Raw genomic sequence first — 15,226 nt, forward strand, 5'->3', positions numbered from 1 at the left:
GACTTAAATTTGCTTAAATGAAGGGTAAAAAAAGTGAGGAAGAAAAGCAAAGGAGTGTTTTATTTGCTCTCCAATTCAAGACTTGATGACCCACGTCTCACAGGCAGAGCCTCCAGCTGAACTCCCAGTGCTTTCTCTCTCTGAGGCAGGCAAAGGAAAGGGCTTCTGATCCCTCCCCAGTACATGCTGGAAGTGGGTGAGTTGGCAGCAAGATGAGATTCCCTTCCTTATTGCTGTCTACCAAAAAGGAAAACCCTGGAAAACTGCCAGATCTGAAGACTTGTTAGGGAAATACTAGTTTGTTGATGGGAGGCAAAAAACAGATGAGGCAGAATTCCACATAATTCTGCCAACTTTAGCATTGTTTTGGCTTGCATCAGTAGAAGGAAGCTATCAGCTAATTTACACAAAAGATAAAGGCTTTTTGGGAGATGGGATTTAGCATCATCACACTGCAGCAATGAGTGAGACAGAAGGCTAAAATCATAGAATCACAGAGTAGTTTGGGTTGGAAGGGACATTTAAAGGTCACCTAGTCCATCCCCCCTGCAATGAACAAGGGAAAAACACTGGGGCTTAGGAAAAAAAAAACATAATCTCTCCTTGGGGATGAAGAAGGACAAGTTGGCAATTGATTTCATATGATATGAACAAAGAGAAAAGAAAGGAATATCCTACCTATGCTGTGAATTACAGTGAGCACTTATGGAGCTCTTTACAAATTTCAAGCAGTCTGTAGGTGCTTTACTGGTAATTGGTTGTGGGTGATGGTTACTTGCCACACAGTTCAGTGGTGCTGTTGAGAATAAAATGCTATCCCTCTTTTTGAACCAGGACAGCAGGTCTCCATCAGAGCTCCTTTAGGATTTGGAACAGAAGCCAGTGCCAGAAAACTTGTGAAAACCACATGGCTAGAGGGTGGATCCATGTCTCCCCTCTCCCTGTGCTGGCCCTGCTGTAATCCCAGTCTGTGCTGATGCACAGAGCCCATGGCAGAGCACAGTGGGAGTAACCACAACCTTGTGTGACCTCTGCCTTGGCAGCTCCTCTGCCGAGCCTGAAACTTTGCGTTGCCTCCTTCCACTCCTTAAGATCTCACCTAAACAAGCTGATTTTTAACTCATAAGAAAGGCTCTGGCCCCCGAGGGGGCTTTGAAGTAGATTCTAAAAAAGACATTAGTCCAAGTCACAGGACCAGGGGTTGTCCATGGCAAGGACCAGGGAGAAAAGGCTGTAATTCTCCCTCGCAGCTCTGACCACTGATTCACAGTCACACTGGCACAGACAATACTGGCATAGACAATATTTTTAGAAGTTGGGTTTTTTTCCCCCCTAGAAGATAATGAGGTCATGGTGCCCCACAGACACCCACAGTCTCCTGGGCAGGGATGAAAGCGGCCTCAGAAGGAGTGAATCCCTACCTTGGAGGAAGAAAGCCTCTGTGGAGCTAAGGATAGTCATGAGGTCCACTCCCAGCACTAGGGCTGCTTAACAGCTGCTCTTTTCATGCTGGGTCTTTTCTCCTCTCACAGGCAGAACAAGCCTCAGGAATGCTGCCACTGACCATGCAAAGGGGATGTGTTTTTATTTACCTACAGTTGCTCCCCCCCAGCTGACCCACTCTCCTGTCTTCCATTCTCCATCCTCCTTGGGTACAGACCTGGGGCACACAGAGGCCTCCAGGAGCCAACAGTGCTGGCCTGTTCCCTCCCCAGGGACAGCTTAGTTCCATCCCACGTGGACCCCAACCTGTCACCAGCACAGAGGTCCTTCCCAAAGATATCCCACCTCAGGCTTAGCAGGTTCAGCCAAAGAGATCTGGAAAGGATCTTGCTTGAAGTGGCGTGGCTGCCAGTTGGCTTTAGCTGCTGGAGAGCTGATCAGCACAACTATGCCATGCTCTGCCACATTAAATCATAAATACTTTATGCTATTTTGTAAGTTCCCCACCACACATTTCTCTCTTTGGCATTTTAGAGTCAGGATTGTACCTTTTCAGGATGTCCCTACTTACTTCTTAGACCCCTCTTGAAGCTCAGTGTGCTGAAGTCACCGCTCATGGGACAAATTATACCTACACCAAAAGGTCAGATGTGATGGACGTGGTACTCGAGTGCTGAATGTTGTTTGTTTGGACTGATCAGAACAGCTCTGAAGTGACTTACACCGAATTCTTCCTGTGCTCAAAACCCTGTTTCTCCATAAGCCGTGTTTACAAACGCCAAAAATATTTTGAAGCAGGAGTTATGAAAGCCTGAAAGCACTTACTTATAGAGGGCTGTTTCAACATTGCAAATACTTGTATGTAGTGGAGCCAGGTCCTGTTGCTCTCGAGAACAGCCTCCACCAATCTGTCAACACTGGCCTAAGTTGTCCAAGAGAGAGCTCAGAAAATCAGTGTGACGTCAAGAGACCTTCAATGTGCCACTGTACAAATATGATGCTGGTGCAGGGCTGGAGGATGGGGAAATCTGGCAGGTACAAAGAATTTCCTAGCTACCTGCTGAGATCCTATTTTTTTTGTGGGTCATTGAATGCCACAGAGACTTCCCATCTTCTGTAATTAATCAGCAATTCTTCTGGAAAGGTAAAACCTTCTTGTTTTTCTTAATATGCTAAATTTAATTGTGACTTCAATGTCTCGGTCCATAACATATTTTTTTAAGGATTATAAGAGTTCAGACTATTTGTTGAACCATTTTTGCACTGAGTTTTACCAATTCCAGGACAACAGTGAGTTCTTCAACAAAATCAAATGCCAGTCTACCACCCTGCCCAAACTTGGGAGATTTTTCATAGTTTACATTAGACCATCCTGCTCTATGATTTTGTTTCCCTTCCCTACACTGGGCTTTCACTCATCCCTTCCATTATTCCACTAAGAGACAGCAGTTTAAGGTACAGAATATTTTATTTTACTTGTCTTAGAATTCCCTGGCATTAGTTTAGCATGGTAAAAATGTGTAAAAAATAGTACTGGCATAACCAGGAGCTCTATTCAGAAGTGGCCTCATAGCTCCTGCTTTGATCCTGCCGAGTGGGGGTTCTATTTTAATAGCAATATTTAACAGAATTCATGGCCATGCCTTGATTTCTGATCTACAGAACACAGAAATATTTCCAATTATCACCTCCAAAGTGTTTTCAAAGCAGCATATAGTGATTTCCTGAAAAATAAATGGAATTTCTCAATGACTTCAAAGATTCAGCCAAACTACCAAAAATCACCTTCCCAGGTGAGTTCCCTCACACTTTGCCTCAAAACCAGACCTAAAAGTTAGGTGTGGGATCATCCTAAAAGCACACAACCTCTCTTCTCCTTGAAAGCCACAAATCACCAGCCCAAGGACAACAATGGGCCTTATTTCCACTAAGACACTTTATCTGGGGTCTCACCTCAGGCACAGATTTACAAGGAGTAAGAATCCCAACCCTGCTGACCCATAAAATAATTTGCAGTGCCCTAAGTTATATTTAAAAGTGAGATATTGAATTTATAGTCATTTTATTGTCCGCTTGTACTGTCAAGAAAAGACAACAAACCAGCAGAACTGAAGTGCACTGATCAAGGACCTTCAGAACTAAAGGAAAAACTGCACCTTGTGCTAAAGAATTACACTTTGTGGCAAAAACTGCTTCAGTAAAAGCAGTGCTACCAAGACAAAGTTGAAAAAAGAGGTACAAAATTGCTTTAATATTTTGCAGATATTCAAAATAGAGATAGATAGATAGACAGATAGATAGATAGATAGATAGATAGATAGATAGATAGATAGACAAAAAATGTGAATTTTGCTTCACTCCAAATATTTTATGGTCTTTGGGTGACTTTCGTATAAATTAAGATTACCACTTATTTTCTGGTTTTAATTAAAGAACAGGATGCTTCTTTTTCTCCTGCCCCTCTTCCACGAAAAAAAAAAAGGAGGAAATAAAAGAGACAAAAATTAGGTTTCCAGTTTTAACCAGAATAACAGCTCCACTTTTTTACTACACACACATTATTCAAAAAGCTGTGTTTTGTTACAAAATGTCTCCATCAAGGGCTCAGTCTCTTATGTTCCTGTACCCTGACCTGCAGCATTTTCAGCCTGCCATACTTGCAGCATGACTGTTCCCAGCAAAGCCCAAAACAAAGCCCAGCCACAATCCTAGAGGCCCCTGTAATAACCAGCAGAAGCCAAGTCAGAATAATGCTTCCTCTCCCAACTACCAAATGAGTTCTCTTCCTCAAGAAGCATTAACTGGGGTTAATCCCATCCCTCCCTAAAAGCCTGAGTGCATCCCCAAAGGTGAGGATTTCAGGCTGTTCACTTCACAGCATCCCTGTAATGTAGGTCTGATAGATCTTTTCTCTCCCTTGTTCCCTCTTTCCAGTTTCAGAGGGATCCTGTGCAACTTAATTTAAGGGAAACTTTCTCACTGACTCCAGCAGAGCTGAGCAGAGCCACCACCTCCCCACCACTACCAGGAGCAAAGTTACAAGTGAGTCCAGCAGAGAGAAGAGCAAGTTTTCCCCATAAATGGAGCCCTACCTCTCATTTCCCCATATCCAGGAAATGTTAAATTCCTTTCAAAATAAATTTCCCCAACAACCAAGCACTACCATTTAACAGGACCCGTGAGCACTTCTATAGCATCTTACAATTCCAAATCACTGCATAAGTATTAATTAGGCTTAATGACTCATGATACCTAATAAGATAATGAAAAACCCTGCAGCTCACAATATCTACTTCTATTTTCAGCGAGAGACGAAATGGATCTTTTTAAAGGATACATTCTCCTCTAATTCCTTTCCTGCGTATCACTGGACAGAAAGTCATTCCAAGTGTGTCGTGGCTTTTTTTTTTTCCTTCTCAATTTGCAAAGGCTAGTTTATCTCTGCCACAAAACACAAATATAGAGGATTAGTGACAATATTTGTTCCTTAGGAGGCTTTCTATTGAATGGTGACAAGGGTGGGCTCACTGTTGGGTAGGGAAATGTGGATTTGCTGCCCTTTCTTTATGGAGAATAGCAACATCTTTCTTGGTTTCTCTCTGGGTTGACCCTGCCAAGGTAATACTTAATGGATTAAGTCTTGTGAAATAAATTCTGTAAATAGAACGTGGACTGAGATCATTTCAACTCATTTCCCCTGCGTCCCCTTCCCGGCCTGGAAGCTGTCAAGCACAAGCAGCCTGCAAGAAGCCTGTTCTCCCAGTGTTAGTCTTGAGTCTCACTAGATGCATAAAACAGCTTGTTTTTCACATATTTTCTGTGATGGCATTAAAAAAAAAAAAAAAGCAGGAAAAAACCCCCCAACCCTTCTCAATTCCACCCATCGCTATAAACTGGATGCAGCTAATCTTGCAAGGGCACCAAACATTGCTCTGTTTGTCCACATTAGAGCACCAGAAACCTATGTTTATGATGGAATTGCAGTTGAATCTGAAGGATTTTAAAGAAAGGAACTGAACCAACTGCGGGTTTGTAAACAAACAATATGGTTTTGACGTCAGCCATATCATTTCATGTGCTGGAACAGTTTCTATCATGTGGCCAGTTCCTGCCCCTGAAGAGTATCTAATTTAATTTAGATGTATTCATGATATGGGACAGGACGTCACATCCAAGAAACTGCAGGGCAACCCTGAAGGCAAGGTCTATGCTGGAAAGATTACATAAACTGTGCTTCCAAGGAGCAACAGAGACCTTCTGGTCCAAGGAAGAGAGGGGAAAGTTCTGTCTGCTGCAGAGGGGAGGGAAAGATAAAGTGAGGAGAAAAGAAGTGTATGGAATGGGCACTGTCAAGGGGAAGGACTTTCTCTCTTCTCTAGAAATGAATCAGTTTGAGGGTTTTTTCTGCATTAACTTTATCCAAAAAAAATCTGCATAACTTTTTCCAGAGCAATAAATCCCATCCACAGCTCTCAGCAGTCCTTCCAATTTTGTTTTCAGTCCTTCTTGGGTTCTTCTCTCTCTGCTCTTTCTGTACTCGCCCTGCAGACAACCACCACAGAGGATAACTCATCCAGGGAGGTTTTCTTTAGGAACTGCTCCACCACCCATGGGATTATCCACACTGCCCTGCCACAACCAGCCCGTGGGTCCTGGTGACCCCGGGGCTGATGCAGATTAAAGGGACACCCTGTGTAGATGGATAATTCTTTGTGAGCCCATTTGTCAGCTTGGGCCTTAAATGATATGAATTTCCCTACAAACATACCTCGATTAACAGAGTAACAATTGTACAGTATGTATATTTGGAAAGAAAACAGGACACAATTCCCCTTGCTGTTATGTCATGCCATGGAATCCTGACTGCTTGTTGAAAAACTATTTCCAATAAAAATGTAAGGTTTTTTTTCCAAGGAAAGATGATGCTTTCTACAAAAAAAAATATTTCTCAGAAATTGAACTCTAGTTTTAGCCAAAAACACGAGACCAGCCTTCGGTGTAGTATTCAGACCAATACTACAAAACAATCACAGAAGTTATAACCACCTGAGCTGGGTTATTTACAGTGGAAGGCAAGCTGCAATTCCTTCCTTTGATCTATTTGTTGGCTTCAGGATTACATTTCCCAACCTTGCTTTTTAATCACTGTAAACATCAGGGGCGAAGGATTCGGTGGAGAGAAAACGGGCTATTGCTTCGTGGTTTTGATCAGACTGGTCTCTGATGACTTCTCTTTCCCACTTTCAGTGCCCAAACTTTCTATGTGACACCACCACATAGTCTCAGACTCTGGGATCTGCACGTGGAGCCGTATTTTGCTGCCACATCTCCATTCCCAATCCCATCCCCATTCCATGTCCCAGCGGATCCAGCCCTGGGTCTGTCGGGGGGCAGGGTCCCACAGAGGCACAGGATCCCTCAATCAACATTCCCTCACGAGCAAGCCTGGAAAATCACACTTTGCTTTTTCAAGACCCCTCACCCATATGTTTATCCCTTGGCAAACCCCTGAAGCCAAGGAGCCCAAAAACTGCTGATGGGAATTCCTGAAAGATATCCCAGCACCGTGGCCCAAGCTGCCTTTAAATGAGATAACCCGGGGATAGCAGCAGTCTTTCTGCCACAGGATGGAGCTCAGTGCAGGCTGCAAAGCATTCCTAGGAAGCCTGATAAATACTCAAGCTCTCTCTGTGTTGATGTCCACACTGCAGCTCCTTGGTTGCCATCAGCACCCATCTGGCAGCTCAGAAAACCTCCTTTACGTAGGTTTGAGTCCCATTGCAGAGCCTGCACCATCAGTGTGTCTCCAGGCAGATAAACTCCACAGTGACTAAAAAAAAATCCTGTAGGGGAAGGTCTTGATCACGTCTGAAGAAAGCACAATACCCCAGAAAAAAGTGAGGGGGGAAAAAAAGAGCCAGCTTTTGTAAAAAGTTGCATGTGAAGAAAGAGCATGTGAACTCTGTGGCTTTGATTTTGTCCCACTTGCTCTGTTCACCATCTCTACAAAGTGTCTCTCACACAGATGTGTATTTTTAACAACACTGAAAAGAACCTGCCAGAACTGGGAGCTCAAGCTACTTTTACCCTGGATACATGGGATGCAAATGTCATGTAAGAGGTCAAATGGCATCAGAGGGATTTATTTGCTCTTTTTAAACCAAGAATGGACAAATTAGTATTAATGGGGTTGATCTTTCTGACTGTGAAATTTCACTAAATATAAATATTTAACATGAGAAACCCTCAGAGTTTCTCTTCTATCTGAGCACAACACACAACCAGAAAGGGATTTACTGAAGGAGTTAAAAGTTTTCTGCAATAATGCAACAAATCACTCCATGTAACAAACACAGACACATTCTGTGGCAGTTTCCCCACAAGCTTCAATCTATGGGGGGAAAAAAAAAAAAATCTTGATTTATTATATAGCATTTGGACAGTTGTGAAAGCAGATTTGCCAAAGATCAGAATAATCAACTCTTTCACCCAAGCAGTTTTTTCACGGAAGAAAAAAGCACAGCATGGGCCTGAGCAAAATAAATAAAAATTCCACACTTTTAACCAAGAGAACCTTTTGCGTCATTCAGAAGTATTTACAGCCATCCAGAATCTTTTATCATCAAAATGACACTCTGGCCTTTAAAATTGCAACCTTTTCTTACACTTTTGCCTACTGATGGCCTTTAAACTAGTGGGTACCTCAAACCTGAGGCATCTCTTCGTGCAGAGTCAAATGTAGGAACTTTTAAAGCTGCTCCTTGATATTTTTTTCTCTTCCCCTGAAACCTCCCTCTTTTGCTGAGCTATCAGCTATGAGCTTTAAAGGCAGCAGAACCCCACCTACCAGCAGCATCCATCACATGAGTCATGGTAAGTTGTGTCTCAAACATCAGTTTTCGTCGCTTGAAAAGGCTTCTAATGCCAATAGGGAAATTTTCCAACCTGGAAAGGGCTGGTTGTTTCAATACAATTAAATACAGCCAGGAAGAGGGCTGCAAATGGAAACATATATTAGCCATTCATAGTATACAAGCCTCACTCAGCCCCAGTAAAGGTATTAGTGTAGCATCCCTGCTCCCCATGCCTGTTTAATTAGCACACAATGAAGGCCACTGAATTTCCCTGCAAAAGGTGTTGCATACTTTGGACAAAAAAGAAAGGAGAAAAGAAGTTGCTTTTAAGTGCAATCCAAAAAAATAGCTCCTTGGCTCAATGGCACTTTTAATAAAGATGTTTCCAGTGTTTGTTTATTTATCAAAAAGCAGTGTTTCTCTCAGGTGTTTTGATTTTTATTTCTGTGCACAAGAAGGAGGGGAAAAAAGGGCTTTACTAAGCAAGTCTTTCAGTAAGACACCAGATGATGGATAGTCAAACACAGAGTCTCCTGTAAACACAGAGGTAACCAAAAGGTATGAACTGACTCATAATTGTGTCAACACAGGTCGCAGACCCTTGGTTTATTTCAGCCTTCCTGTTTTTCACAGATTTCTTTTCACACTACACTATTTTTTTTGAGACACAGACTCTTTTCAGTCCACCTTAGCGGGGTGCAAAAGCACACACGTTTTTACACCCAAATGTGGGCAGCAGCACACACATGCAGGCTGCACTGCCACAGTCACAACAGCAGCATTTTACACCCATTGCTGCATTAAACTACACCATGTAGCCCATGCTCAGCCTGAATCAAAAAGTCCATCCCACCCCTGCCTGGAGCCTTTCCCTGGAGGCTCTTGGGAAGCATCCAAAAAAGAGGAGTACAACAAAACCTCAACAGCCTGGAGCTCCAGTTCATGCAACACTCCGAGACTCGGTGTGATTTTCTTTTTAACCAAAGTGGCAAGACTCTGTCTGACCAAAAGTGCTGGGAGGGGAACAGGCAGCAAAGAGGTCTGTGAGGAGCAAAACCTGCCCATATTTGTCTTGGTCTCTAAACAAACTGAATTAGGCTGCAGCCTTTTCCTTGTACAAAGTTTAGAATCATAGAATCATGGTTTGGATTGGAAGGTTGGAAAGATCACCCAGTTCCAATCCCCCTGCCGTGGGCAGGGACCTTCCACTAAAAGCCCCATCCAACCTGGCCTTGGAGGAAAAAGCCTTTTTGGGGTCTCTGTTTCATAATCAGCACTGACTGGTGGGTTAAGAAATTGTTAGGGGAGGGACTGATGGGCAGACACACCAAAAAGGTGAATTCCCTGCAAATCCCAGAGCAGTTCAGCTGATGGTCCAAGAAAGATTTTTCAGTACATTCCCTGATAAAATCACCTGTGGAAACACCTGAGCTCTGAAATCCTGAGATAATTTTAAATGACTTGCAGAAAATGCAGGGTTAAAGCCAGGGAAATGGTTCTTCCTCAGCAGAGGCAGTAAAAGAAGCAGTTTAAGGCCAGACTGCAACCACCAGAAATTGTTCCTGGGTGCCCAGAGCGAGGGATCTGCACATGAACAGATCCATCCTGAGCACCTCAGACCAACCACACACATGCAAACCACTTAATGCTACAGGCCCACCCACCCAAGGTGTGTCAGGTACCCTGTGTGAGCAAGGAGAAGTTCAGACAATTGTTTGTCTGGGATGTTTCAACCTCAGCTGGATTAACTGAAAATGGTAGAGCCAGCAAGGGCAGGTGACCTCACTCAGGCTTAGCAGTGCCTCATTCCCTGTGTAATCACATCCAGCTCAGCAGGAAAGCCACTCAATAAAAATCAGAGTCACAGAACGAGGATTTGGACCTTATTTCCCACTGTGGAAAAGTCAGCTGCTGAAATTCCCAGTCAACAGGTAATCATTGTCACGAAGCCAAATCCATCCAGAGATCACACAAGGGCTGGTTCCTTCACCAAATCACTCAGGCAAAAAATTCAAACCAAATTACATTTAGGACAAAGCTCACACACACACACACACAAAAAAAGCCAGAAATAGCATTTCAGAAACTGAAATAATTGGCAGACTTAACTTTTTTAAGACTACTCGTTTTAGGATACTAAACCCTCGTAAAAAGCAGCATTTTATCTGGAGCCATTTCCCCCCTGCAGAAGTCAAGGCTGACAGAACAACAGGCAGAATTCCTTTTGCAGATTACAATATATTAAGTCAGATTTGCTTCCAGCAGGTTCTGTACCTTCAGAAATTGGTCAGGGTTTGTGTGTTTGTCGAGTGGCCATAAACTGGGGAAAACCTACACCCTCTTCTACTGTCCCCCCTCTTTTCTTTACCTCCTTTTAGCTCTACAGCAGAAGATGAGGGGAGAAAATTTTGCTGAAGGAGACCATGAAAAGGCTTTCAAAACATTCCACATATTTTCTCTGCATAAACACGCTGTGAATTTCTAAGGTAAATAGTGCCAGGGCACTGTCACTCAGACCCCAGGAGTTCACCCAAGTTAGACAAATTATGCTGCCTGTTATCTCAGTTGTTACAGGTTCTTGCCTTTCATTCATTCCTTGCCAGTGGCTGGATTTGATGTGTAGGGGAGAAAAGAAGCCTCAAATGCTGAAGTTAACCTTTTGTGGTGAGACCAGGCTTTCCAGAGGAGAATGCACAAGGAGATAGCTGCTAACCTTGTTTGCCAAGGCAGCAGCCAGAAAAATGCTAAAATTTGGCAGGTGTGAGCAGGAGAAAGGCAGTGCTATGAAAATGGCCATTGCAAGCTCCCTTCCAAATCTGCAGTGTTTGGCCCACGCAGATAAAACAAATTAAGTTAAAAAAATTTGTACATGTCCCATAAAAAAACCTACATAAAGCAGTGTCATGGTCGTGGTTTGAATAGAGGATAGTGCTGCTGAGCAAACCTGCCTGGCAGAGGTAGTGCCTGTTGCTTCAAACATCATATCCAGACTATAATTAATACTAACCTTCAACTACAATCAGCAAGTCTCATTTCCTCCCTGATAAAGAGCTCCTTATTAGAAGGGAATGCAGGATGTGATGAGGGGACTCATTTTTGAATGTCTTTTTACAGCCACAACAGTCCTGCTGGGTAGGTACTGAGTTTTGTTTATGCAATACTGCCAAAGAAGGGAAAGGCTCTTACCTATGGTTCTTCGGAGATCTTCACACTGGCTTATGTGAGGGAATTTCAAGATTTCCTTCCACTTTTTGCTTTTGCCTTTGCGTTTCCCTCCACCCCCTGCAGAGAAAGAAATGTCAGGGTTAGATGGCTTTAGGGGGCACAGTCACACCCAGAGTTCATCAGCCCAGTCACAGTTCTTATGGATACCAGTAATAATTAAAGCTGAGACACTGTGGGTTCGTGTACAGGTAGATCCCTGGATGTGTCCAAGGCCAGGTTGGACAGGGCTTGGAGCAACCTGGGATAGTGGAAGATGTCCCTGCCCATGGCAGGGGGGTCGGAACATGATGAGCTTTGAGGTCCCTCCCAACCCAAATCATTCCATGATTCTATGATACAGATAAGTCTGAGCTTGTTTGGCCTTAACCAGACCAAGGAGGTGGCATCTGGCACAAGATCAGATTGCTAAAAGTTGGGGCTCCAGGTTTGTGGCCCAGCAGGTCCAGTTCAGATGACAGTGCTGACCCAAGCATCTCCAACATCACCTCTGCCCCAACCAACAGCCATTTCACACGTCAAATAATCTTGTAAAATTACAGCCCACACCTTTCCAACCTGGGTATCCCCCTCCTGGTTTTGGGGTAAGCCCTGATTCCATTGCAAAAGAAGTGCTGGAGACTGAAGACCAAAATTCAATCACCACCATCCCCCCTGCCTCCCATTCCATGTACTGCCAACATGGAATCACTGCTGGGGTTACACACTCTGGCCACTGCTGCTTCCACAGGGGAACAGTGGGAGAAAATTAACATAATGGCCTCATGAGGAAAATATCTCTTACTGGTTCTTTTTCCTCATTCTCACTCCTCCTCCAGATCTCCTGAACTGAACTGTTCTCAAGGTGCATGACCTTCCTCCAGCTCTGGCTGAACGAGACCCTCAGCCTTTCCACATTGATGAATCTCCCTCATCAACATCCCTCCATAAACACCTTGCTGCAGGCACCCCTGGCATCTCTGGGTGCCACATCTGAGCTGCCCAGTGCCTTCTGCACTGAGCTCTGACCAGCAAAGGCAGTGTTTTCAGCAAACCTCACTTTGCTCCTTGCTGGGACTATCCCTGTGGATGTGACAGCCCAGAGGCAGGTTGGGATTCTCCCAGTCTCTGTCTGTGCTGCAGTTCAGTCCCTGCACACAAAATCTGATTCACTTGAGTCTATTTTACATGCACTGGCACACCGAATGACTAATTCAGAGCTGAGTTAATTTTGTAGAGGGGCTGGTAGAGTCACAGTTGCAGACTGAGGATGTGTTAGGTCCTACATGACATTGCAGGCTAAATTAGGAGAGCACTGACTCAAAAGGTAGCAGACCACCACAGAGGAAACATGAGCCTCAGAAAAAAATGCCAAGTATTGCACCCTGTGGGGTGTTTCTGATCACACAGAACCTTTGGCATAGGAGTGCTTCTTTTGCATGTCAATTTTATTCCTTTGCTTTTGGTGGCCAGTGGTTTTTCCATCACAGAGTCTGCCTTGAGTTATTTTAAAACTTCTCAATCACAGAAACTGATTGCATTTCTACAGTATGCAATGTAGAGCAGAGATACCTGCACTAGCCATAAAGGAAGTAGCTTGTTTAGACAATCAGAAGTACAGCCCTGAGACCCTTTCCAGGAATTAGACTCCAGCAAAGCACAGAGAGCTGTGACTGCCTCCACACTACACAGTATTATGCAACACAGATGTACCCTCTGGGTCTGTAATGAATTCTGCTCCCACCCCACCTCTTCAGTGCATCCCAAGCACTGCTGCTAAAGTCATTTCCTTTCCCATCCCTCCAGCCACAGCATCAGAGAGGCTGTCCTGCTCCCTTGCTCTTGCATGCTGAGGGTCTTAGGCACACAAGGTGGGCTGGGGTGAGCACTGAGTACTCTTAGGTACATATTTTGTGGGCTGGGGTGAGCACTGTGATCATCTGTTCACCACTTCCTGAGGTATATGGCTCTGCTCTGGCTGCCAGTGACCACAGGGCTTGGATTCAGCAGCCCAAAGGGTCCTCACTGACTTTCATCCCCCAAAAGCCCACTCTTGTATCCCTGCCCAGCAGCTCCTGCGTGCCAGGCTGCCACCTCTGCTTGCCCCTCTTCTCCTTCTCTTCTGGCAGTGCCTGATGCACCCCAGGACATGGTTGGCCCTCCTGGCTGCCAAGAACTCTTGTAAACTCTGAGTTCTGTGCATTGATGTCAAAGCTCCACGGGAATTAAATGAATCAAGTACATATTATCTAGCATTGGGGAGGGATGGGAAGGAAGGGGAAAGCAAGGAGGGAAACTGCTGGGCTGGTGTTAGGGGTGAATGATCCCCCTTTGACAGTAACAGGGTTTGAATCTGGATTTCTGGATCCCTCCCTCAGGCTGTCAGCTTCTAGAGTAGATCATCCTACATGTACAAACATGTGCCCCTCATTCCTGGCTGCTGCCTCTGCCACTGCAGGGACCTGCTCTGCTCTTCCCAAGGATCTGACAGACAGGGGTGCTGCAGCAGGACAGGCAGGAGCTCTCTGCTCTGGGGCTGTGCAGCTGCTCGGGCAGCAGTGCCCGCTCCAACAGTCATTCCAAACATTTCTGGACACAGGAGGCAGTGGGAGTAAGCCAGATGAAAGTATCCTTTAGGGTGCTCAACACTGGTGCATCTTCACCCACTGAAGGTCTGCCTTCCAGGCCCAAGCACTGGAGATTTCAGAGCACACCTGCTTCTCCAGCCACCGTCACAGAAGTCCTCACAAAATGGTTGCAGCTCAGCACAGCACCAAGCAGTGCAGACCATCGCAAACCAGCCCTTTGCTCCAAATGACAGCCCTGAGATTTGTGCAGAAGCAAAATGATCCTGGCTAAGCCGGGCCAGGACACTTTTAAAATCCACTCGACGCAAAATATATATTGATATATTTACATTGGATGATGTATTTCCGACATTAAATTCCCATCGAAACCGGAGAAGGGCTCTGCGGTCCCCCCGTTACAACCGTGATCGATACAGCCGGCGTGTTCTCTCCTCTTCTGTGGCCATCCTCCAAAAATAAGCAGCCTTGCCTGATGAATCATTTGCTCTTAGCTGAGCGTGGAGGAGTGTTGCTGCTTTGCCTGTGACGTCTTTATGTTAAAGATTCTGATCAAGTGCTTTAATCGACCTGACCTTTCCGCTCCCAGCTTTTCTGGTGGAGCCGGCAGGGTTTGCTGGCTCCAAACGTTCATTCTGGGAGGTTTGAAGGATGTAATGCAGTGAGACAGCTGAGACAGAGTAAATTGTCTAGCAGAGCTAAAAGCTAAAAGGGGAGGTTTCTCTGAATAGGTCAGTCATTGTGCAGGTTGCAGAGGGAAGCTTTTCACACGTTGTCTTGATTGCTGCCTTTGCACCATCTATTCTACCCAGGATTTGCAATCTTCAAGGTAGCTTCTCAGGGCAAGACTTGACAGGCGGGCCATGTATTTGATGTGAGTTCCATCATGTGGGGTTGGAGGGTCTGACTGCTTTAAAATCTTGGTTTGCTGCTGCTGATGAAAGGTGAGCTGCCAGCAAAAGCAGGAAATCTCAGCTCTGCTCCCTGGCATGCACTTAACAACTCAGCATTTGCAAACTGAGGCTTGAAGCTGATTCTCCAACATGTCAACCAGTCCTGCAGGAAACAAAAGCATTTGCTCTACATCTTACCTACTGAAAAATACATGGCTTTTTTTTTTCACATCATCTTGTGATGCCACAT

At 44.7% G+C, this 15,226-nt stretch overlaps 1 protein-coding gene across 3 annotated transcripts in view; it reads right to left on the minus strand.

The window, feature by feature from the left end:
• The window catches only part of GRK5 (G protein-coupled receptor kinase 5), a 149,862-nt gene that overhangs the window by 74,753 nt on the left and 59,883 nt on the right, over positions 1–15,226 (minus strand). For 2 of the 3 annotated variants that reach the window (XR_003537618.1, XM_027705655.1), the window contains exon 2: positions 11,484–11,579. Coding sequence is in view for 2 of the 3 variants with exons in the window: in XM_027705655.1 (XP_027561456.1) it covers positions 11,484–11,579 (96 nt within the window). In the remaining variant the exon portion in view is untranslated. Of the gene's footprint in view, positions 1–11,483; positions 11,580–15,174; positions 15,206–15,226 lie in introns of those variants that run through there. The other variant, XM_027705656.1, reaches the window with a different exon arrangement.

Source organism: Neopelma chrysocephalum, unplaced genomic scaffold (assembly GCF_003984885.1).
Source record: "Neopelma chrysocephalum unplaced genomic scaffold, ASM398488v2 Primary Assembly neopelma1_347, whole genome shotgun sequence".
Classification (NCBI taxonomy): Eukaryota; Metazoa; Chordata; class Aves; order Passeriformes; family Pipridae; genus Neopelma; species Neopelma chrysocephalum.